Source organism: Cinclus cinclus, chromosome Z (assembly GCF_963662255.1).
Source record: "Cinclus cinclus chromosome Z, bCinCin1.1, whole genome shotgun sequence".
Lineage (NCBI taxonomy): Eukaryota > Metazoa > Chordata > Aves > Passeriformes > Cinclidae > Cinclus > Cinclus cinclus.
In genome coordinates, this window is record NC_085084.1 from 22260172 (window position 1) to 22285845 (window position 25674).

General features: G+C 40.9%; 1 protein-coding gene across 1 annotated transcript; it reads left to right on the plus strand.

The window, feature by feature from the left end:
• Positions 1-877: 877 nt before the first annotated feature.
• On the plus strand, positions 878-21567 carry LOC134056123 (3'-5' RNA helicase YTHDC2-like). The gene is made up of 23 exons (XM_062512672.1): positions 878-1052; positions 2229-2319; positions 2712-2908; positions 4528-4727; positions 5387-5553; positions 8006-8108; positions 9275-9431; positions 11595-11702; positions 12728-12876; positions 13254-13389; positions 13725-13851; positions 14851-14916; positions 15700-15878; positions 16050-16146; positions 16223-16310; positions 16408-16488; positions 17418-17500; positions 18377-18482; positions 18620-18739; positions 19084-19356; positions 19921-20047; positions 20512-20717; positions 21532-21567. Exons 1-23 carry the CDS (start codon positions 878-880, stop codon positions 21565-21567), a joined length of 3072 nt encoding a protein of 1023 aa, XP_062368656.1.
• The last annotated feature ends 4107 nt before the right edge of the window (positions 21568-25674 follow it).

Sequence of the window (25674 nt, forward strand, 5' to 3'; positions counted from 1 at the left end):
TTCTTAAATAAGGATTTCTGATGTGACTTTTTCAAATGAATTATGAGCTCTCAGTTTTTATTGTTGATACCAAGGATGATAAGAGTAATCCTCATTTTATTCAGCTTAAGTGTTTAATTTGCCATAACTGTGATGTGCTCTAAGGTGGCAGTACTGAATGTCATAGGAACAGCTCTTTGGTTGACGATACATAGGCAGATACCTGTACTGGAAAACCGGAAAAAAAACCCCCATCATTAGAATAGATGAATTGTTCAGCTCCAGTGTGACCTCTCAGTGCAGAATTATGCGGAAATGAGCTTTGTACACAGCTTTGGTATGGGTCTCTTAAGAGCTATTTTCCAGCCAGCTACATCAGTTACTGTTTCTTTTCTGTACATTTAATTCTCCCCAGCTGAGTAGCTCTTCTTCCAAGTACTCTCCTCCTGACTTAATGTTGTTTCCAAAGCAGCAGCCCTCAATACCGCGCCCTGTGCCATGCCCAAGAGATTTGGGTTTAATTTCTATCTCATGTTCTCAGCGTGGAGTCAAACAGCAGGAAAAGACGATCCAAAATCAAGAGCAAGTAGCACTTCACAGGTTGGAGGCGCTGAGGGCCGAGATGACCCCCGCCACACCTATGTTGAATGCCATTCAATTAAATCACGTAATTTATGACCAGACAGGGTACCATTGCCACTCTTTGGTCACGGCCATACACATACGTCAGGCAGGCTTTAACACCCTAACGCGGGAAAAAGGGCCCATTTCCTTCCGTCCGGGGGCGATTCCGGCTGTGGGTGACCCCAGACGCGCCCCGCCCTGCCGCCAGCATCGCCCCGCGGGCCGAGGAGCAACGGGCCCGTATCCGTGCCGGTGTCGAGGCCGTGTGGAGGCCATGTCGCGACACAGGCGGGTCTCGTGCCGGCAGCCCAGCGGGGCCAGGGGGGGCTCGGCTGCCTCCGCCGCGGTGCGCGCCCGGGCCGAGGCCCTCAGGGAGGTCGTCGTGGACGAGGAGGTGGAGATTGCGGTGCAGCTCGCCCTGGAGCGGTTCCGGAGCGGGGACGAGGCGGGTGCGTGGCACAGCCCGGCCTGGGGGGAACCTGCGGGTGTTGGACGGGCGCTGATAGTGGGGCAGGGTGGGGATCCTGTCCCCTCTGCCCGGCCCTGGTGCGGCACAGCTGTGGTGCTGTGTCAGTTCTGGGCTCCTCAGACAGAGAGAGGGACCCACAGGAGGGAGTCCAGCAGGGACCACTGAGATGATGTTATAAGTGTTTGTCACACACACTGACTCAGAGCCAATTGAACATCAACAAGGGGGATTTATTAAGCAAGCGGTAGCAAGCAAAAGCAGCGCTGGGTGGCCGGGAGTTAGCACTCCACCAACGGCGCGCACTTTCCTCTCTCAGTCCTTTGGGTTTTATACCCCTTGTTTCTGGTATACGTGTCCCTTTTGCAATCGTGTCTGCGCTGGCACTGCCTGTTGATAGGGGTCGTACTCTGCTCTCCGGTGGTCGTTGGAATGAAGAAGACTCCTCTTCCCGGCAGAACCTCTGCCTTATCAGTAGATCCTTTTTACACGTTGAACAATGGATACTTAAGTATGGTTAATTAACTCAGCTCAAACTAATCAAGACATTCTTGTGGACTACGGGTGCATGACTTGTGCCCTCTCAGATCTGGTTCTATTCTTGGTTATTTTATCGAACTCTTGGTAGTCCTTCTATTTTAATGAACAATTTTTATGTTGTTTTTATTACAATGAGATGAGATGAGGGGTCCGGAGCATTTCTTATCAGGGGAGGTGTGGGAGCTGGGCCTGTTCAGCCTAGATAAGACTGCGAGGAGATCTCATTAATGCATAAATATATTAATTATTAATATAATTAATGCATAAATATATCCAAGATGAATGCCAGGAGGGCAGTGTGGACTTCTTGGTGACAGGACAAGAAGCAATGGTGTAAATTAAAGCACAAGAAGTTCCATCTCAACACGAGGGAGAAATTCTTTCCACTGAGGGTGGCAGAGCACTGGAACCACAGCCCAGGGAGAGTGTTGAATTTCCCCCTCTGGAGACATCCCAAACCCATCTGCTCCAGGTGACTCTGCCTTGGCAGGGGGGGTTGCACTGGGGGATCTCCCTTCCAATCCTAACAATTCAGCGATTCTGTAACATTAAGATAAGATGCCAAGATTACCGCCTGTTGCATTGATACTGGGTTTTTTATGATTATTTCTTGTTCTAGAGTTGGAATTTCCTTCTAGTTTCACTAGTACTGAAAGAGCATTTGTTCGCCGGCGCTGTCAGTCTCTTGGACTGGTACCTAAAAGCAAAGGGTGAGTTGGGGTACAGCTTTGCATTTTTTGGTGCAGATGAATGGAATTTCATGCCTACTGATAACCTGATTGAAGTTTTCAACATACCCTACTGTGTAGCAAGGAATAGTATTAGAGAAAAAAGTGTAAAAGTAGACATAGAAATAAGTATCTTTTTTCATTGCTGCATGCTTCATTGGAAAAACTTGTAACATGCATTTTGGGATAGCTTGTTTTTATACTTCATGGATTTAATGGGTCCATTAAAGAAGCTTCTCAAAAACCTTTCAAAGTGATCAAAGTGATCTCTGTTTGTTTTTCAAAGGTTTTGCATAGAATCCCATACCTTGACAGATAAAAATTAACCTAGAGTTAAGTTACTTATTCCTAAGATATGTTTTCCTCCCTCACAGAAAAGGAGCCAATCGATACCTGACTGCAAGGAAGAAGGATGTGTCAGAACTGACGCATGCAGTCATGACTTGTGACTTGGCTCTCCGTACAAGACACATTGTTTGGAGTGTAATTGAGAGCTTTCCTGTCACAAATAAGGAACACACAGAACTCCTGCCAAGGTCAGAGCGAGGAAATACCTGTGCTGTTGAATCTGGTATGTTTGGTATGTCTTCTGATTTGGACTTGTCCATCAATGCCAGTGGAAAAAACAACCTGCAGCCCAGGGAAAAAACAAACCTCCTTCTGTTCTGTCCCTTCTCATGTCCTGACGGACACCTTGAAACAAACATGATTTTTCCTTGCTTTTAAGGTCTTCTATAACTGGTGTTGTGAGGAACTTGGGCAGTCATATCATGCATATTGCAATATCTTACCTTGTGCTGAGTTAATTTAGAACCTTTGAGCCAGTTCCAGGCAAATCTTTTTGGAAGCACATTTGTGAAATGTGGCTTCATACAAGTGCTGTGAGGTGGGACTGAAGAGTCAGGGTGTTACCATGATGCCATAAGAACACCCTAATGAGAAAATGAGGTTGGCGGTTCTGCTTATAGAAGTTCGTGTCCTTGATAAATTGGGAAGTTTGGTTTTTGTTTCTTCATCTCTGCAAAATAGATTTGGTCCTTAAGAGACTACTGTCCAGACATCTTGATTTCTAGAATATGAAAGAGTTCAAATGAAAGATAAACACTGAAAGACAAACTCCTAATAAAATGTTGGGGTTTTTTTAAATGCAACGCTTTCATCTAAATTACTGCTTTAGCAGCTACAAGTGGAAGAGTTACGCTGTGTTTCTGTGTGCAGAGGTGGATATAGTGAGCAGAAAACACTTGTACCAATATGCCTTCTTTAATTGCATATTTCTGATACATGATGTGTGTTCTTTAAGTGCTTCCTTTGCTATTTTTTTCAGTTGTTTAATGGGATTGTTTAGTGAGCACAGGGAAGCTATAATAAAGGTACTGAAACACAATGTCTTAGGAATGGAAGGGGTAAGTTAATGAACAGTCTAACATTTGTCTTTCTCTGTTTCTCAAGAATGTGTTTTTCGTTCTCCTGATCTCTTAGTCTGTGTTTGTCTTGGTACAACAGAGCTTGTAGTTTAGTACAGGAAACTGCTAATCACATTAAATACGTATAATTGAGCTTACAGCAAGCTTTTCATTCTTCTGGAAAGTAATTATCAAGGAATTACAGAGTTGCACTTCCAGGGCTGCAGTTGAAGTCTCTGGCTCAGGAGAGGTGCATGTTTTTCAGCTACTTATGACCTGCTTTCTAACACATCACACTATTATGTGGGGTTCAGGACTCTGGATATAGCATGCTTGAATGAGTATGATTTCAGGCAACTTCGTGGAATAGCTTATAGGTTTAACTCTGTAAGTGTGTTTTCTAGGGAAAAGTACAGATGTAAAGCATGGATGCTGATAAAAAGGCCATCAAAATACACCAGGCTGTTTTTCACTGGTTTAGTTTCTCTTTCTCCTTTTGCTCTTGGTAGGCTTTTTTGACTTTTTTGACAATGCTCTGGAAGACTCTGGTTTTGTTCAAAATACCTATGAAAGTAATAACCATTTTGGAAAATGTCTATTTGAAATACTTCAGGAGGATGTGTTGCTATAAGTATGACTTCTAAATGTGTGATGGGCTTGTCACTTTACCCACAGGGATGCATAAAAGTCAGCAACATTAATTCTGAAGAGCAGTTTTTGAGCAGTGATTTTATACGACCTTCCTCTGTATCTGTATAAATAAACTTTTAACTTCTCTTCACAGAAAACAAAGAAGTGAACAAGAGAAGTTGTCGACTTAATGATGGTATCCCCCAGATCCCAGTGAAAAGAGGGGAATCAGAGTTTGATTCCTTCAGGCAATCACTACCAGTTTTTGAAAAACAGGAAGAAATCGTCCAAATAATAAAGGACAATAAAATCGTTTTGATTATAGGAGAGACTGGATCAGGAAAAACTACTCAAGTATGTTTCTTCAATGAAATAAAAAAGATAACTGTATTCATACTAAACTAATGGCAGTTATGTAACATTTGTGATAAAGGGATATTTTTATGACATTTTAAGGCTTTTCTTTTCCTGTATGATTGGAAATCTCGTGTTCCAATTAACTTTCTTGCTTTTGAACCACTAAGCCAGCAGATAGACACTAAAAGCTTAAATGGTTCCTCATGATTTTCTGATGGATACAATTTTTTCATTAAAATAATGCAAAATATGGAAGGGAAGGTGCTGTGATGTTTGTACATACATATGTATGTATATATATATACATATATATATATATATATATATATATATATACTTCTAAGGCTAGATCTGTTCTTAGTACCCAGAGTAACATATTTTTTGTGTTCAAATGAGAGATTATTTGATTATCTGTAGGGCTTTTTTTAAAATAGATTTCGCTGAAGCAGGAGAGACACTGCAGGTTTTTTCTCTAAAACAAACCTAAAGAGGTTATACTTAGAAATTTATTTTCTGCCGATTCAGGTGTGTTTGCAGGGATAGTTCTAATGAAAAGTCTTTTGCAATGTGTAATACTGGGATGAAATGAAATTGTTTCCCTGTGCTAAGAAAGCTGTAACTTTCTCAAAAAGTGAATTTGAACCCCTTCTTTACAGATCCCTCAGTTTATCCTTGATGACTGCTGCAAGAATGGAACTCCCTGTCGTGTGTTTTGTACCCAGCCAAGACGTTTAGCAGCTGTTGCTGCGGCTGAAAGGGTTGCAGCAGAAAGAAAAGAGAAGATTGGCCAGACGATTGGTTACCAGATCCGCTTAGAAAGCAGGTACTAATGGTATTTCTAAGTGTTGATCTTGTGCTGGTATTGTGAATCTTGAGTACATTTGAACTGCAACATCTTTGGTATGCAGCCCATAAATTATAGGTGGCTATGTTATTGCAGGTAAGGAATACTTAAGAACGAACAGGATGACTTTCTTCTTGTGTTTCGCAGGAACATGTAGCAGGTTGTCTTCTCGAACTGAATTTCAAGTGCTTTCTATTGATTTCCTCTGCAGAGTGTGTGCGTGTAAATCCTTGTGTGATTTTCAGATCAAATCTGCACTTTCCTCTCTTTCCCCCCTCGCCTCTTTCCTCTTAACTTGTGTGGATCCAAAAGTTCTCCAAGCTTTGAAGGTAGGTGAGAAGACCAGCATGCTATAACAAATGTTATGTAGTGCGAGTTGATAGGAGTCTTAAAAGGGAAAACAACAAAATTGGAAAGTGGCTGATGAAGCTGAGCATTATTTACCAGTCTAGTTTTGGGCTAAATTTACTCTGCTTCAGCTTTTGTGTTTAAAACATGAAGTGATGTGAAAGTAGAGATTTTGATATCCCTTGATGAGATCAAAGCAGAGCATGAATGGATTGTGTGGGGGTTTTAACATCTTTGCACTGTGTAGCCAGTGACATTTCAGGTAAGGAGCAATGGCTGAGATATGAGTGACCAGAAGATGGCAAAAGGTTGTGTTGCTTGAATGAACAGAGATAGAATATAGCTGATGAAAAGGAATGCACTTGAACAACAAAGTCGCAATAAGAATTCAGATGTCTGTATGAAAGCTCACAAGGCTCTAAGGGATTAGAAGAGCTAGTGAAGATGCACCACAAATAAGATGGATGATTAATGTGTGGAAGTACTATACTGGCAGAAGAACGAGGTCAGATAAAAATGGAAGAACTACTGGAAGTAGTGCAGAAAATCCGAAATCTTTTTCTTGAGAAGAATCAAGACATTTACTCCAGAGAAACACTGAAAGGGAGAGATGACAGTATTTTGAGCTGTGGACAAAAAAGACCTGGAGTGGAGATGTTTAGAAGTGTTTATAGTAACACAGAAGTCTAATGTTTAAAGCTTTCTAAACTGTCTTCCAGAGAAGAGCTGTAGAGTACAGTACAAAGGAACTTTTCAGCTCCTTTAGGATGGCAGTATGGGAGGAAGTAGTGACTTGTAGAAGTAGAATTGCTGCTTTTACTAGGACAGCTAACTCTGCCCCAGGTATAGAATAGTTGCATTTCAGTCCATTTTCACCTCCTGAAAAATCAGAGGATCAGCTGATTACTCTGTGTTTTACTCAGCTGTACTCTATTGGGTTTGCAGGGCAAGGCTTTGGGAGCTGTGGGGAGGCTTCTGTGAGAAGATGCCAGAAGCCTCTCCCATGTCTGATAGAGCTGGTGCTAGCCAAGACAGACCTGCCTCTAGCTGAGGCTGAGCCCATCTGTGATGGTGGTAGTGCCTCTCGGATAGTGGGAAGCAGGGGAGAAAAACCTGCACAATGGAGGCAGCAGTTCAAGGAGAGCAGTGAGGGCATGTGAAAGGAGCAGACAGGAAAGTCAGTGCAGGAGGGGAGGAGGTGCCCCAAATGCCAGAGCAGCCCATGGTGCAGCTCATGGTGCAGCCCATGGTAAGGCAGTTGTGCCCCTGCAGCCTGTGGAGGTCCACGGTGCAGCAGGGACACCCCTGTGCAGTACTCCGTGTTGGAGCAGGTGGATACTTGAAGGAGGCTGTGGTCTGGGAAGTCTGTGCTGAAACGGGCTCCTGGCAGAACCTGTGACCCCATGGAGGTAGCCCACACAAAGCCAGGTTTGCCGTCAGGATTGTGACCCTGTCAGGGTCCCATGCTGAAGCAGGCTGTTCCTGAAGCACTGCACCCTGTGGAAAGGGACCTGTGCTGCAGCACTTCATGAAGAACTGCAGGCCATGGGAAGGACTCACACTGGAGAAGCTCACGAAGGACTGTCGCCCATGGGAGAGACCCATATCTCTTCTTGTCCTTCTCTTGACCCTGTTGTGTTTCCACTCCCTTGCTCATGGAGAGGACAGATGGAGTGGCTGGGTAGGTACTTGGCATCCTACCAGGATCATCCCACCCCATGTAGGCAAATAAAAAGGCTATATCCAAGCATATGCTGAGGAATTGGAACCTGTTTTTCCATATGGAATTTTCTAGTAAATTAAATGACATGCAGAGTTTCTCACAGTTCTGTTTAACTTCCTTATTTATTACAATCTGAATCTTATTTTTTCAATTAATCCGTTGGGGTGCAAACATTAAGAATTGTTAGGAAATTTCTGAGAAAAGGCGTAGTTTAAGAATAAGTGGTGTGCATGAATCTTTTGGGGAGACAACTGTAATTCCTCTTCTGGTGAGCAGCTGTTGTAATTTTTGAGCTGTGGAAAGCTAGCAGCCTTTAAATGGTGCAAAAGTCCTGAGCTGTCTCTGTGATTTGTTCCACAGGGTTTCTCCAAAGACACTGGTAACATTCTGCACTAATGACATGCTCCTTGGCACGCTGATGGCAGGAGACAGCACCCTCTCCACCGTGACTCATGTTATTGTGGTGAGCATCCTGTGGCTTTCATGTGGGTTGGAGCAATACTTTGGAGTATTGCTTTGGAAAATGAGGTCCTTGCTTGTTTTATTTAAATTTGCTGAGCATTTTAGGTGGTTTTGTTTGGTAGACACTGAATCGGTTTTAAAGACTTTCTGAGTCTTTAGAGTAGCATGCATGTTTTGTGGATTTTGGTGTTTTTCTGTGTGTTTTTGTTTTTTTTTTCCTGTAAAAATATCTTATTTAATTTTCATGCCAGTTGTGGAATCGGGAGGAGTTGAGGAGGACAGGAGTGTAAGTTTTTCTGAACTTCCCCTGTCATCAGAAAAGCCTTAGGGAGGCTTACATTGATGTGCTTCAGTGGGATCATGTGAGAATTTCTGTTACCATTGTTTTACCAATACCAGGTTTTCAGTCCATTTGTTTGCCCAGTGTTTTCAAGATAATGTGCAGTCTAATTGCTAGCAAATGATCCAGGTGTGTTCATGTTAACAGTCCAATTGTGAATTTAATGAGTAAGGGGAGCTAGAATGTTTATGGCAAGATTTAAGTAGTGAGGATTAAAATAAATCATGGCAAGTTTAGGTGTCTAGCTGTTTATCAAAGTTGAAAAACATGGGAATGATCTGTGCATTTATGATGTCAAACTGCAAACCTTGTAGATGAGTCCTTGCTTCGTTCATTCGTAGTAGAAAAGAAAACAGAAGAATGACAGATGATTAATCAATTATGTACCTTAATTTATAGGCTTTGCGTATGACTTGTCTCAGCAATCTATGTTTTTTTCTGATTGTGTGGTGTCATACATTTCATTAAATGTTGTCAGTGGTGAAGTGAGAATTCACTAAAATAAGGTTTGTAGGATTTGTGGCTTGTGCCCTTTTCTTGAAAGTGGGCTTCAAATAAAAAATTAGCGAGGTTTCAGATATTCATTTTGGCCTCTGAAGTTGAGGTGTGCACAGATTCAGCACTGCAGTGCACTCAGCTCTGATAAAAGCCTTCTGAAGTTTATTTTTGCTTATGGATAGTTTTTTAAAAAAAACTCTATTACTTAAACTATTCTTAGACATTTTAAGGCTTCTCTAGTGTGCCACCTAACAATATATTTTATTTTAAAAAGTAGTTTGTGTTTGTCAGAAGTTTTGATTTTGAATCTATTTTCCCTTTTGTTATAGGATGAAGTACATGAGAGGGATAGGTTTAGCGACTTCTTGCTAATAAAACTGAGAGATGTGCTGCAAAACCAGCCTAATTTAAAGCTAATTATTTCTAGTGCTGCTCTAGATGCAAATCTCTTTATTAGATATTTTGGAAGCTGCCCAGTAATACATAGTAAGTATTTATCTTCACTCTTAAATCTGAGTCTACCTGTCCTGAGACTTACTAAACTGTAGCAAACTATTCTGAGTAAAGGCACATGATGAATAAGTACACTGAGAGTTACAGGAATCCTGTTGGTTGTTTTTTGAAGTTTCTTGTTTGCAACTGCTTTTTGCACCTAAGTTTGCACCTACTTCAGAGTGAAGTGTTTCAATCACTAGGAGTGTTCTGTAAATGCAGGTTATGTCCTGCCTCTTTCCACTGTTAATTCAAGAGGTAGGATAAGGTTATTGAAGTGCTGTCTTCATGCTGATACAGGACTTCTGAGCTACATGAGTGTGATACATGTTAATACATTCCAGTAGATTCTAAGTCTTGAGGCCTCATGAAGGTTGTTACTGAATAAAACACAGACTGTAAAACTGTACCTCTTCAGTTCAGAAATACAGGCCTAGGCAGATTGGCTTTCATGCTTGAATCACATGATTCTTAGATGTAAAGGAAATCAGTAGCCATTCAAAACTATTTCTCTTAGTTTATGTTCAGGCTTATTTCCTGCAGTTAGATTACATTCAGATGCAAAGAAGTTACCATTATTGCTCTTTTAATTTAATTTGACTAATCTTTCGTAGAGGCAAAATATAGATGTGTGGGAGATGGGGGTTTTGTTTGTGTTGTTTTCTTTTTTTTCCCCATCCTCCTGGGTTGCAGGTTTTCTGTATAGGCGAACTCCTCTGGCACCTTGGCATCCTCTTACTTTTTCAACAATGATGTCCAAGTTTAATGTGTTTTGGAAAGTAGCTTTTAAGATAAATGCTTTATTTGACAATTGGGTGGATTCTCTGAGTATCAGCCTGTTTTAAAAGCATCTCAACAGTTTTAGGAAATGGGTGGGATTGCTTACTGGGTTGTTTTAGCAAATGTTTGGAGAAGGAAACCTCTTTTTCCGTTTTTTTTTTTTACAGATAGAAGTGTTTATTTCTAGTCCCCAGCTTTGAATTTCTGCATAGTAAAATTAAGGCTTGCATCTTGTTGGAGACAGGAATCTGGAAATTGCACATGATCCCATATTCTCTGAATTTTTTTTGCAAGGGGCAGCCTCAGGTGTAATTGTTGTGTGGCCTTCCAGTTTTACTCTTTCTGTAGCTTCCTGTTCTTTTAGATCAGGATATTTGTGTTGGAAATTCGGATGGCAATCTCTCCAGTTTACCACAGTGCTTATGCTGCTAATGTGACAGGCCAATAGCAATTGAAATGATGGGATTTTTGATGGGATTTTTTTCCTTTTTTTTTTTTTTCCTTGGGAATTTAAGAATTAAAAGAAGTGGCTTTGTCTATTAATGTAACAAAAAGGTTTGATTCTCCTCCAGCAATATGGCTGACAAAATCCTGACCACAGAAACCAACATTTTGTGGTTGTGGATTCCTGTAGTTCACAGAGTTTGTGATCATTGTTGGAGGAGTTCCTCTGTGACAGTTTTTAAAAGTATGTGAATTGAGGATTGTTCTTTCTGAAGGAAAATCCTGAGTGATCTAAAGTCATCTTAAGAGACTAGAAAAAAAAAACGTAGGGATTTTAATTGTTCATGCAAAAAGTATCCTTTAATATACACAGATAGGGTCTAGAAAAGAGTCGTGTTGAAAAATAAGTCAGGATAAATTATTAGAAGCTGAAGACCACTGGGATGTCTCATCTGTCAAGAAGTATTCGGTAAAGAAAGCCCAGCTTTGCTAAATTAGTTGAGGTAGTTGAGATAAATCAATATCGTCACATACTTCTCATGAAAAGAAAGTAGTTCAGTACAAAGATGTACTGTCTCCTTGTGCAACCTTGCACAAAGCTATATTCATTGCTTATTAATTAATTGCATTTTAAATCCAGGTGGCAACCTTACATGGTGAGTTCTTGTTTATAACCCTAAACAAAAACGGCTGTTTTCTAATTGAAAAAATTTTGTAGTTAATAATGGTAAATCTTGTGAACATCTCTTGCTCTAGCACATGATAAAATTGAAGAGGTTGATGAGAAACAAGGTGACTTTTTACTTTGGAAATGTTTTGTTTTGTATAATTTTCAGAAAAATAAACTCCAGCAAAGATAATTGAAAAAAAAATAAATGCTGTAAGTGAAGCTAGTGAATATATAATCTTTGATGGATTTTTTTATACTTTTAGTCCAAGGAAGAGCTTTTGAAGTTAAAGAGATGTTTCTGGAGGACATTTTACGAAGCACTGGGTATACAAACAAAGAGATGGTAAAGTACAAAAATGAGAAGCACCAAGGTTGGTGGACTTCTTAATTGTAAGAGTTGGCAGTGAGAATCATTGATTGAACAAACAATTAACAGGATTATTTTCTGTTAAAATTCTCAAGTCAGGAGGTTAAATGAGATGTGATTAGATGACAGCAAGTATCTTTAAACTCTCAGTATTTACATGATTGAAATAGTTTATGCAATTAAAGAAAAAAAGTCACTTTGATCCAGTGGTTGCATTCTTTTTGCTTTCAGTTAATAAATGTCATATTTTTTATTAATTACTATGGTGTGCAGTTACATGTAATTGGGGTATCTGCCCACATAAACACTGTACCTTTGGGTGTGAATTGAAGTGCAGCTATTAAAGCAGGCAGGATTTTATACACTTCAGTAATATCTTTCACTGCATTCTTCAGGCATGGATGTATTTTTTATAAGTCTTAACACTCTTGAGCTCAACATAATTGGTTTTCAGTTGATTAGGAAGATACTACTTCAGAAGTTTTCCTGGCAATGATAAGCAATGTAAACAATGATCCCATGATTATTTAAGGAAATTTTTTTTAGAAAACGCAAACCCCAAAGCTATAACATACAATCCTAACTGAATATTTATCACAGTGCTCAGCTCTGATCACTGGGGACAGAAAAGTTCAGTTAAGATGCTGGTGTTTTCTACTGTTTCTTCCACTAGTGTACAAAAAAGCGTTGTTACGTGCAGGGAGTGTATCCCTTGTCTTCAGCCTTTCACTTCTAGAGAAAGTTCTGAGCTGAGATTGCTCCTTTGAATGCAGTAGTTTGGAATAATGGAAGCTTGAATGAACCCACCAAAATGGTGGGTTTTGCCTTGTTCGTAGAGCCCTTGTTTGCAGTGGTGCACTTTGGGTACCTTTACACATACCATTTACGTTGGAGTGGTAGTAGCTTTCTAGATTAAATAGAAGAGGTTAAATAGGTTAAACTTTACCTGCTGTAACTATTTTTTTTAGTAGAAAACAATGGATAATAAAAATGACGCAAAACTTTCTTGGGAAATACTTTGCATTCTAGAAGAGAAGCAGAAGAACACTCTCGCTGAGTGGTGTTCAGCTGAAGAAAACACTCACAAACTGGCATCTCGGAGACAAAAATTGATTCCAAAGGCAAATGAAGAGTACAAATGGTTGGATGATGGTGGTGACACAGTATTTAATCAACTCGTAAGTTTTTCTTTTTGTTCGAAGAGATGTTTATATTTGCGTTGTATTGCTAGAATCTGTTTTCTAAAGACAGTGCAGTAGAGTCTCTCAGAATATTAACGTATTATAAAGATTACTTTATTAGGATGAACTGCTCTAGCTGAAGTGTGCTTTTTAATTATGGTCGTTGTACACAACATTTTCTTAGATCAAATGGCTTGACTGCCATTGTGGGAGTACTTGCATATGACTCAATCAGTGTATTAACTGATACCTGAGTGCTGGATTTCTGATTGCTGCTGGGAAAACTAACCATTCAAATTCTTTGTGGGTAATGTATGAGAATAAAGAAAACTCTTGGAAGAGATTAATCTTTCAATATTGTTTTCTGTCTTCAGATGGAGAAGGATGTGAATTGCCTTGAACCATGGATAGTAAAAGAAATGGATTCCTGTCTTTCTGACATCTGGTTACATAAAGATATTGATTCCTTTGCTCACGTGTTCCATCTTATTTTAACTGAAAATGTCAGTGGTAAGTTTCCTGTGTTATTACGCAAGAAAACAAGGAACTTCTTTATGGCTACTTTTATCTCCAGTTTCAGATGTTGTTACCTTTGCTTTTTGATGCCTACTGAAAAAATGAATAGGCTAGCAGAATTAAAAAATTGTTTAGTTAGTTTTGAAATATTGACAGAAGTGTGTTTCTAAAACAGTGTGGAATTCACATGAACTGACTGCAGAGATAAAGTGAGGAAACAAATTCCCTGTGGGCTGGAATTTTAAAGCGATATTTGTACTATACTTAGATGAAGAAATAACATTTCTATTTGGTTTGCTGATTTTTTATTTTTTTTTTTTACATCTCAGTATATTATAGGCACAGTGAAACCGGTGCAACTGCTCTGATGATTTCTTCAGGGAGAGGCTTTTTGAGTCAAATAGAACAGCTGATCAGCATGGGAGCAAGTATCCACTTCAAATCATCCAATGGCTGGTAAAAACAAACAGAAAATCCAAAAGATACATTTATTTGTCAATATAGGAGAACGAACTAAACTTCTATAACATCTAAGTTAATTTGCTAACTTATCACACTGCTGTAAGACCTATAGATTTTGACAGCCCAAAGAGTTTGTAGCTCCTGTTAATCACACTGTTTTCTGTACATGGTCTTGATTATGGGCTATAAACCTTGTTTCAATAGGTTTTATTAAAGACACTGGTCAGCAGAAATACTGTAATCTGCTGAATTGAACCAAAATGTTTGGCAATTCTTATTTTCATGGAGTTAACCTATATCAGAAGATCTTTGTGTTATATTTCTAAATATGTTGTAGCATGTAAAAATATTTGTGAATCTGTAAAAACTCAAGTTTTGTGATTGTGAAGTATGTCTTCCTATAAACAGGGGAAATAATTAAATAATAATTAAAAGAAGTAAATAATTGTCATATGGAAGGATGAGAATCAGGATACCAGGGGTCTGATATTTGGTGTACTAACACTTGAAAAACTTAGGAAGGAATGCGGTTTAAAGGTGAAACTGTGAATGCATTGTGAGCAGGATAGCTTCTGAAAGACATGAAACAGCCCAATGGTTTCCCACATTTTGATGAAGAACACTGGGGTGTGCCTTTTGGGGAATGACTTGAAGGGTGCTGCAAACTGGCAGGTCTGATCTCTGCACTTGCGGGCTTTTTAAGAGTGGCACATTTTCCCTCCTCATTTCTTTGTGCATGTTTGCAGGTACTCGTGTATAAAACTAACATTCTTTTGTGGTAAAGAACTGCAGTTATCTAAAAATCAGATAGCTGTTAATACCTATTCAAGCCCATTCATATGGGAAGTTGTATATCCATCAGTAGCAGTACTGATAACAGTACAGAAATGGATACAAAAGTCTGGTGTCAGTTGTCTCCTCGGCTGATGTGCTATGCATATTCATCTTCTGAAGTGAAAAATCTAATAAAAATACCTGTGCAACTCTCTTCAGGATGGCTGTGGACTGGGCTAGGCATTTTGGACAAACAGAGGTTATTGATCTATTGGAATCCTACAGGTAAGCTGTAACTACTTTGCAGAAAGAATTGTATAGCATGGTGAAGGGAAATTTGAGTTTTGTATTCGTTTAATCAGAACAGGTTTTAGTTTTTCATGCTGTAAAATCTGGACTAAATAGCAATACCTTTTTTTTTTTGAGAATAGGAGCATTTCAAAAACAAACAGCAAAAAAGTTTGTACTCAGTATCATTGCTTGTGTTTGCACAACTTGCAGATTCTGTACTGTGTACCATTTATTTTCACATGTGTACTTTGGAAACAAATATGTCATGTTTTTATCTGTATATTGTTTATACACTATAGAAATATTAAAGAAAATTCTTAGAAGTAACAGGTACATTAGGCTATTAAAGAATGATTTTTTTCTTACAGTTATCACAGTTGAGGTAAATAATCTTTGTAAAGATTATATTTATTATAATTTCTGTTGGTGTAGTTTTTGCAAGTGGGAAATTTTTGGGGAATATGTATCTGTTAAAAAATTTTTCTTGAACGGATTAAAAATGAGAAGTATCTTTATACTTTCATTTGCTTATGGTTGTGTTTCAATAAAGTTTAAGAAAACTAAAGTTAACACTAAAAAAATGAAGTGGCATGCTTTGTTATGTTAACATTTAAATCAGTGAACAGCAATAGTGTGGTGATTTCTCTTCTGCTACACTTAAAAATTAGAATTTGTGGCCAATAGTCATGTTGGTCTTGGTCTAAGTTTGAGCTGATGGCTGAATGCAAACCCGAAGAGGGCAGCCTTGACTCTGCTCTGTGTTTTTTTCTATTACAGTGCTTCATTCGGATTTGGAAATCTGGATGAAAGTTCCCTGGTCCAAAACAGCGGTAGTGACCTTAGAGCAGAGGACAGAGAGCTACTGACAGCTTATCATCACAGTTTTGATGATGAAAAAGTGGATCTGGATCTGATAATGCACTTACTTCACACCATCTGTCATAGTTGTGGTGCAGGTGGGTAAATACCCACACTCCCAGTGAATTGTGGGTTAGGCTTCTGATGAATCATGCTCTGTTTTCAGAAATCCCCAAAAGTTAGGACCTTCTGAGTTAGTGCTAGTCTACATGGTATGACATACGCTTGAATTTTCTGTTTAACGTTGCAAACCCACTTCCATTTTTTAGGAGCAATTTTAATATTTCTTCCTGGATACGATGAGATAGTGAGCCTGAGGGATCGCATTCTTTTTGATGACAAAAAATTTGCTGATAATGCTCACAGGTAAAACCTTTCATTTCTGTGGCTTTTCATTGCTTCTTTTAAGGATCCTCAAAATGTGCTTTTTGTCTTGCGTTAGATACCGAGTTTTCTTGCTTCATTCAAGTGTGCAGACTTTGGATCAGAAGAAAGTGCTTGAAACTCCACCTTCTGGCATCCGCAAAATTGCAAGTAGCAGAGGACTTTGTCAGATGCTACAATGATCTGTTTTGCCTTTGCTTTTACAGTTACTATAGTTTTGGTTTTGATTTTCTTTCATTGCAGATTCTTTCTACTAATATTGCAGAAACAAGCATAACGGTCAGTGATGTTGTGTTTGTCATTGACTCAGGCAAGGTGAAAGAGGTATGATTGCCTTAGTTTTTCCTAGGATGATTCTAAAACACATGGTGCGTAAATTTTGGAGCACTTCTGGTTTTTCAGCTTTACAGTAGGCTGAGAGCTGGTGCCTGTCAGGCAACAGACCTCACTGAAAACTTTCAACATCCATTAGTTTTAAGACAAATACTGTGAATAGCTGTCTACTTAAACTGGTATAAAAAACCTGTAAAAGCTAATGTAGGTTGATGTGTTGAAGTATCTTTGTCTTTTTCTAATTTAGTATTTCTCTTGGATTTTTAAAACAAGTCTTCAGTTTAGGCCACCACCTTCCTGAGACCACTGGGAGTTCTTTTTGTCCTACTATTGTATCAAGTCCAAAAATAATCCATTAAATTTTTGCGCACTTTTTTGATGTGTTGAGTGCTCCTACATTATTTGTTCAAGCAAAGTGAGACACCATAATGATTTTAAGGCAATTTAAGATCTAGTGAATGGCTTCAAAAATAAAATTGGATTTCAGGGGTGGTATGCACACCAAATTTCTGAATTTCAATAAATCAAACTCTTTTTTTGTAATTTTACATCAGTCTAAGAAAATAAGTAGGTAATTTCCAAGTGAGACAAAAAGGAAAACTTGATTCAGTACAATAATGTATTTTTGCTTGCTTTGTAATGTCTCAGAACACAGATCTGACATATCATTTACTGACTTGCAGTTACCTATTGACTAGAAAAAAATTAATTTCAAAAACTGTGTAGCACAAAGACACGGCAAAGTAGAAACCATCATAAATTCGCTTGAAACTGAGAAGATACCTTTGTGCCAGGAGCTGCTGTGTATATTACTGTTTCATACTTTTTAGTTCTGTTGGTAATCCAAATAACTAACTGTAACTTTTATTTCGTGTACCCTATTCAGTCTGGGGTTTATTTTCCTTTCTTTGTTTTTATAGATGTCTTTTGATCCACGGAGTCGTGTTACAATGCTAAAAATGGGGTGGATTTCAAAAGCCAGCGCTATCCAGAGGAAAGGAAGGTAATGCCTCATACTGGTTTTCATTTTGCAGATAACCAGCATCCTGTATGTTAAGAATAAAGGCACACAACATAATAACTGTTTCTAGCCTAGTCTAGTAGCATGGACAGTGGCCAACACTGCAGACGAGTAGGGGTCAGTATGTATTTCCTTGGATTCATTTCCCAAATTGTAGAAAAGTAATGCTGAGACATTTCCCAAAGCTCTAGGTTATTTTCCCTCCATTAATTCGCTCTCCTTCCTCTTTCTCCCATGTAGCAACAGCAGTCTGTGTGCAGAGGACTGCATATTTCACTTTGTCCAAACTATCCATGACTTAACAGGCCATGATCATATTCTTCCTAACACTGTGGGTGAGGGCTCAGAGTTTTATTTAGCAACAAATGTCTGTTTAATCAACCAAATTGGCATTAAGATACAGGTATATGTGCATGAATGTGAAAATTTGCTGTCTCTGTCCATTCACTCACAAGTTATTTAATCTTTATTTTACCTTTTACTCCAAGGGTCACTTCTGTTTGGGGGATGTGAGGGGAAAAAATGAAGTTTGGAACTTAAATTCCTTACAGCAAGGGATGATTGAGATTTGGACTGGTCTTAGGTTAGCAAAAACAGCACTTCACTTAGATAAGCCTTGTTTTTCCTTCTCCACATTTCTCAGTCTTGAGTTAAAATTACAGTAAAAAATTGCCAGACTCTCAAAAATAATCCATGATTGGAAAACTCTCGCTTTGTGTGTGACTTACACTTAACAACTCTTTCTTCAGAACAGCTTCTACTTTTCCATTCTAAGTTTCTGTGTCTGTTTGTTGGCTTTTAGTTTTGTTTTCAGAAAGAAATCCTGATTTTCATAACTTCCTGTATTTTATTTTCAAGGGCTGGGCGCTGTCAGCCTGGAGTCTGTTTTCGTCTCTTCAGCAGGCTCCGATTTCAGAATATGTTAGAATTTCAGTCTCCAGAGCTTCTAAGAATTCCACTTCAGGTGAATGTTCAGTTAGAAATAATAACTTTAAAAAATGTAATGTTATCAAACCATACTATTAAATGCAACAAATTGTGGGTTTTTGGGGTTATTTCCAACTCCTGGTAATATTTTATGTTCCACCTTTTAACTTGCAGGAGATTTGTTTGTACACAAAACTTCTGGCTCCAACTAATTGTCCAGTTATAGACTTTCTTATGAGAGCTCCTGATCCTCCACCTGCTGTAACTGTGAGAAATGCTGTACATATGCTTAAGGTCAGAAATGGAATAGGTTTATATGGGTATTGTGATGTAGCAGCAGTCTATCTTACTGGCTTCAGTTTGTACTGGAGCTGTTTTCAATTACTTAAGGATGTTTTGATTTTTTGTTTATTGTCTGTTTTCATTTTGTGTGGGGGGATGTGTTCTTCCATATCAAGGGAAGAGAGTGCTTCAAAGTCTTGTCTCTGTTAATTTGACTTGTTTTTTAAGAGTTTGGGAACAAGTCTAATTAATGTCCAGTAGTCACATTCTTTTTGCTTTCACTGTAAATTTATTTTGTCCACTGTCCCCAACCCCCTCGCCTTTGTTTGTTTCTTTGTTTGTTTGTTTATAAACAGACCATAGATGCCATGGACCCTTGGGAAGATCTCACTGAGCTTGGTTATCATCTCACTGAATTACCTGTAGAGCCACACCTCGGTAAAATGGTGTTGTATGCTGTAGTTCTGAAGTGCCTGGATCCTGTTCTGACCATTGCCTGTGCTCTTGCCTGCCAAGACCCTTTTGTGCTGCCCATGCTGGCCTCCCAAAAGCGTGCAGCCATGCTGTGCAGGAAGCGTTTTGCTGCAGGGACGTTCAGTGACCACATGGCCCTGCTCAGGGCTTTCCAGGTAATATTTCATTTCAGAGAGAACTAATCACAGTAGATCACCCAATTGAGGCAAATAACGTACCAGTCTACTTGAATATAGAGTGGTGGACTGTGATTAAGTCCTTGGAGAAGAGTTCATTTTTGCCTAGTGGCTTTCCTGTTTATTGGACTCCTAAATTCGTGAAGGAACACTTTTTGTGGTATGTTTTGTTTGTATTTTCAAGCCTTACAAAATTATGAATGTTCCAACAAGCTGCTCTTTACATCCTACTACAATGAGACCTTCAAATAACCATCTTAATGTAATGATATTTATTAAATTAGATGAATTTATTAAATTATTATTCAATAATTAATATGATTAATTTATTAAATTAATCATTCTGACTTGACATAATGGCTATTGCAGTGAATGGGAAAAGAGAATCTAATTCTTGAACAGAAACAAATAATCTAGTTTGATGCATTTACTTTGGAGTGGATTTTGTGTAAATTTTATTGACATAAATGTAAATTGTCTTTAAAAATGCAGTTTTTAGTAGTAGTTTATAAAATTAATAGGCAAATGTAAAAACATTTTCAGGCTTGGCAGAAGGCACGCAGTGACGGCTGGGAGAGAACCTTCTGTGAAAAGAACTTCCTATCCCAAGCCACAATGGAAATCATCGTAGGAATGAGAACACAGTTGCTTGGCCAGCTTAGAGCCTCAGGTAAAGAACTTGGAAAAAATGTTGACCTTATTTTAAAGTCAAGCTAATAGGAATTGTAAAAAGCCATGTTCGCCGTTGTAATCTTCTTCACTTAATTTGAAACACGCCTTCATGTGTGCATTCAGGGTATGGTGTAGATGTGGAAGTGTGGCTGATCTAACTGAGAGCACCCTCATCTCTACATGCCACTGCATTTCACTGTTAATTTCTTTGGATCTTGATGTTTTAATAAATTATTCCCATAGGAAATACGTTTGTATTGTAGAAAAGAATTGTATTCTGTGTTAGTATGAAACCCCTTATCAGGAAGGATTTCAGTGTAATGGTTTCTTCTTGGTGCTGTTGAGGTTGGCAGTAGTGAAAAATGCAACAAGTAAGTTGTTCATTTTGCCTTTATTTTCAAACTCCTTTTGGGAAACAAATGCAAACTCACATGGGACTGTTTTGTCCTGTTCTTTTGTCAGGTTTTGTGAGAGCCAGAGGAGGAGCTGATATTAGAGATGTCAATACTAACTCTGAGAACTGGGCTGTAATTAAAGCTGCCTTAGTGGCTGGCATGTATCCCAATCTTGTTCATATAGACAGAGAAAGCCTGGTGTTGACTGAACCAAAGGAGAAGAAAGTGCGATTTCATCCTACCTCTGTTCTTGGTCAGTCTCAGTATAAAAAGGTAAAATCACTTTGAACTTACAGTTCACAAAAAAGAGCACTAAAATCTATCACAGCTTTTAAAAATGTCTTTTTCCTAGTTGTTAGTACTTTAAAAGCAGCATGGGCATTTAATACTTCAGCTTTAGAAAATACTCTTCTAATCAGCTGATAGAATTGGAGTTGATTCATTTTTCCATTGTTTCAATCAGTCCTTCCTCTAGATGGAGCAAGGCAAAATGGCAAAAAACCTGTCCCTAGTTACAAAATTGTTTGAAAGATATAATGATCCCTACTCTTAAAAGCAAGAAGTTCTGCTCTGAAACTTTTTTTAACATTTCTTTTTAAAGCAAAAGACTTTGTTTTGTCGTGGTAGTATAATTTGTGAATCTGGCTGAACTCTCTCACACTTCTTACTTTGCATGTATATTTTTATATGTATATAATTATACATGTAGTTATTTCTTAAAATACAGAATCACGCAATGGTTTGTGTTGGAATGGACCTTAAAGGTTATCTCATTCCAAGCCCCTGCTTGGGGGTTGTGGTTGGATTAGTCCATAGTTATCCCCAGACACTTTATCTTTAAAGTGAATTAAGACTGGTTTTTGCAGCCACCAATTCCAACTTTTCCTTTTGTGAAATGATGCTGTAGTGATTGTTCCAGAGTAGCCACTTTTCTAGATGTATTCAGTCATGGGTTTCATTATCTGGAAAGCATTAGCAGTTATGTCTTGTGTTGCTTTGTATTTTCTGGTTCACACTTGGCTGCTCTGTTTTCCTTTCCTGTGGATCTTGCTGTCGCTCCTGCTGCCTTTGTTGCATCTTTTAACAGGAATCGCAGTGTACAAAGGAGGTGATGCTGCTTTAGATTAAAAGTTTTATTTCCTGTTTTGTTTCTTTTGGCAGATGTTGAAACGGGTCGCCTAAACAAGAAGGGTATTTCTGGGTGAGAGGAAAGCTGTGTGCTAATGTCTGTACAAAATGGACCGGTGTGGCCCCGGTGCTCTCCGAGCTCCAAGCTGCGCTCCGGGCCGGGGATGGGGCGGGCTGGGAACCGACGGACAAGCCGGGGGAGGGGAGAGAGGCCTAGGAGAGAGGGGAGATCGTGGGAGAGGGAGGAGTGATTGGGAGAGATGCCGGGAGAGGAAGAAAACCACTGGCTACAGCCCGGGAAAGGATGGAACCTGGAACAAGGAGTAGCTCGCGACCGGGGGAAACCCGAGAGAGGGGGGAGAGCCCGGGACACGGGGCAGAACCTGGGAACGGGGGAAGAGCCCGAGAGAGGTGGGAGCCTGGTAGAGCGGAGAGAGTCTGGGAAAGCTCTGGGAGAGGACAGCCCAGCGGCGGGAGCCCAGGAGCGGGGGCTCCTGCAGCCGGACCGGGAATGGGCGCGGGTCAGTGCGTTCGGGAGAGCGCGGCTGCGGGGACGGAGCCGGAGCCGGAACACGTGGAAAGCCACTGCTCGGCAGCCCCGGCGGCACTGAGAGCACAGCCCTGCCCGGGGAGGCAGCGCCATGGGCACCGCTCGGGTTCCCAGTGAGGCGATGGCACCGCTCGGGTTCGCCGCCGTATCCGCGGCAGCTCAGAGCATTGGTCCCTCCTCGGGCCCAAGGGTCACCTGCGCCAGGTGCGCCAGAGCATCGCCTCTGTCTTGAGAACGCACAACGAGCAGGGCCAGGAAGGGACTGCTGATCCCCACTGGTGACAGGGAAAAAAGAGCAAGGAATCTTCCATGGAAGAATACATGGAATAGGAGTGAGGTGTCCCCGTGGAATGCGTTAGGATGCCCTCACAAAGATACTACCGCTCTTGGCTCAGAACATGGAAAAGAAGTGGGGAGACATAAATCAGGAGCTGGTTGCAATGTCCACGGAGCAGTTATCTGGATAAAATGCTGCACAACTGCTGGATAGCTTTACGGATGACTAATTGCCGCTTGCCAACTAATCTGGACTTGTTAGGGGCAGCCTAGTTATCTCTCAAAAATGACTCTGGAGCCATGATTAAGAAAATTCTGAAGAAAGGCTTATAGACCTACATTTTAATGCAGTTGCTTTGGGCTTGATAAATCTGCTTTTCTGTCTTGATTTTCCTAAGGGTTTGTGTTGGCTTTTTTACATGCATGCATGCAAAATTTGAGGATCTAAGGTAAAGTCCTTCTATAGGGAACAGGCAAGAGACTGGCCTTGGGTCAGCAATATGTCAGCAGGAGACAGCTGAGCCATTATTACTGAGAGGAAGAACAGCCCTGCAACAGAGGTGTGAGGCGGCTGATATTCACTAGAACCACCTTAGGTTATTAGGCGATCCTTAGGCAGGATCAGTTAGAAGGTACTGACGAGTGAGGGGTCTAATCTTTCAGTGCGGCATTGTGTGGACTTTGGGATCACTGCACCATTCCAAATAGGTTCCCTTTGCAGCAGAAGAGGCTTCCATCTGCTGCCTCTGCCAGAAGCACTGAGATGGACAGAGTAAGCAAGGCTTGGTCAGCTTGCAGAGGGGCTGCAGCAAAACCAAACAAGCTCATGGCCTGATCCCAGAACAGGCCAAGCATCCATGTCCCTGCTGGCAACACGAGAAGGCGCTTCACACCTTAAAGGCCACTTAACTGTTTGCAGGACCAGCCCAAAAAGTCAAGATCTACATTAGAAAGATGTAGGGGGTTTTGGTATTTTTTTTGCTCACTGGGTAGGAATTGCTACAATTGCTGCTTTGAAGGTCTTGCCTGAGTAGTTGTCCTAAAATACAGAAAAAAACCCCACAAAAAACCCAAAAACCAAATCTGTGTTTTTGCTGAATGAAGCCACATTGTATCTGTCTTTCAGAAAGGAATAAAGAAAGTACAGATTGCCTACCGAAATCAGTTCACTACTCAAGCACAATTTTCAGGCACATCCCCATATTCCCTCTCTCCCAGCAGTTCAGAGCTGCATTGCACAGTGCTTGCTGTGCTCCTGAGAGCACAAAGCAGGCTGGCCTGCTGCCCCTGAATATTTCTGCAAAACACTCTGCATTTCCTACCTTTGCTCTGGCTCAGTGCACAACTCCAGGACTGCAGGCGCTTCCTCCCAGAGCTGTGGGAGGCAGTGTGTCCTGCAGATGTGACCTGCCGAGCTGACAGCGCCTCCCGCTGGCCTTGGTTTCCCTGGCAGAACTGCCGTGCCTGAAGGATGCTGCCCTGGGCTGGAGCCTGAGCAGCAGCCGGGCTCCCTCCCCCTGTGCCCAGAGTGCTGCACACACCGCTGACCTTTCCCAGGAGTTACAGGGCACCTGGCACAAGAGTAGCAATCCTCAGCCAGGGAGCTAGCCCTCGGCTGCTCTTTGCCTTTCTCTCCTCCTGGCCACACTCCAGACGGCCAATGCCAGCAGTCTGTGCTGTGCCCAGCACGGCTGCGCTTCCCCACGGGACCAGCCAGCTGCCAGTTCGGCTCTGAGAGCAGAGGATATGCCCGGAGCCAGGAGGAGGCACCCAGAGCCGGGCTGCTGCCTCTTGCAGCTACAAGGGCCTCCTTCAAGCCTGCCTCTGCCCGGGCTGAGGCTGCTCCGGGCTCTGCCAGGGCTCTGCTGGGGCTCCACCCTGGACAAGGCTGGGCTCACTCTCACCTCGCAGTCGCTGTCAGCTCTGCACCAGATCCTGGAGACCTTTCAGAGCACCCTCACCGGTCTTCCTGCTTTCTCAGTTGAGCAAGACTCTCCTCCAGCCAAAGAGATTGCACTGAGGGATGCAAATCCAAGTGGCAGGAACCCAAATGCTCTTGAGTCACGACCGAAGGCTGTCACAGTTGAGATGTACAAGACACGACACTCCGTAGTTCCCACAACAACAGCCAATTTTACTGAGTGCACTTCTTTTTTATACGGTTGTCAAAAACCTGCGCGGTTGCTCTCCTAACTGGCTGAATGTGGTTACCACCACCCAGCTCAGTGGCCAAGAGCTTCCTGTGTCCACGCTTGCCAGGGATTGGCTGGCGTTGTTTGTATTTAAATCTCCCAGCTTTCAAATGCCTTCCTCCTAGGGATGTTTACATCTTTTCCCTAATGGCACAGACTGGTGGATATATAATTACGGTATCTCTGACTGTGAAGCCTCCAGGCCAGATGTTAGCCATCATGGAAGGCCTGCATCCACACAGGATGGCTTGGCTGCTGCCTCCTCCTTTGGTTTTGCCTGCAAATGCCATTGCCCTTTCTGCCTCAAAGAGAAGCTCCTTGGCTGGGCAAAAAAAAAAAAAAAACAAAACCAAACAGGCCAGTGGGCCATATTCCAAAGGCAGTGTATTCTGGTGAAGATAAATGAAGAAGAACCTTCGCCACATAGAAACCACAGCAAAAAAAAAAACAGGCCATAAGTGTGACTTAGCACCATTAAGAAACAACTGGCAATCCAGAAGGAAATGTTGAATTTTCTGAATGATTCAGAAGGTGGGGAATCTTCCAAGTGAGTTGAGGTTTGAGAAACTTTATTTATTTAAAATCCTATTGTACAGTCCTAATCTACAATCTTGCTCTGTGCTGGTTGTGAAGCTAATGTCTTGATGTGATTGTTACATTCTTGTCTCCACCTTCCTCTTCATTGAAATGATGAGTGGTGCCAGAGTTGATGCTGGCTTGGCTGATGTAACAAATGGATGCTGTCGACAGGAAAAACAAACAAACGAACAAACAATGAATCATGATTTTCCAAGTACAGTGCTTTATAGGCTCAATCAGGATTCCTCTGGTGCATGAAAGATGCAGCAAGAGGACCAACGGGGCCATTTGCACCTCAACCTTCATGTGCAGGACCTTGCCATCACAGGCAAACCTGGCCCAGAATCCCACTCATCTCTGTTCTGGTGTCTTCATCTTGCTAGGATTTTTGCCCTGCCAGGGCTCTGGAAATGGTGCTTTCTGTCCTTGGGGTTTCTTCCTTTCAGGAAACTCCAAAGACTCACATAGGTGCCTCTCTTTGAAAGACGGGCATCATGCTAATTTC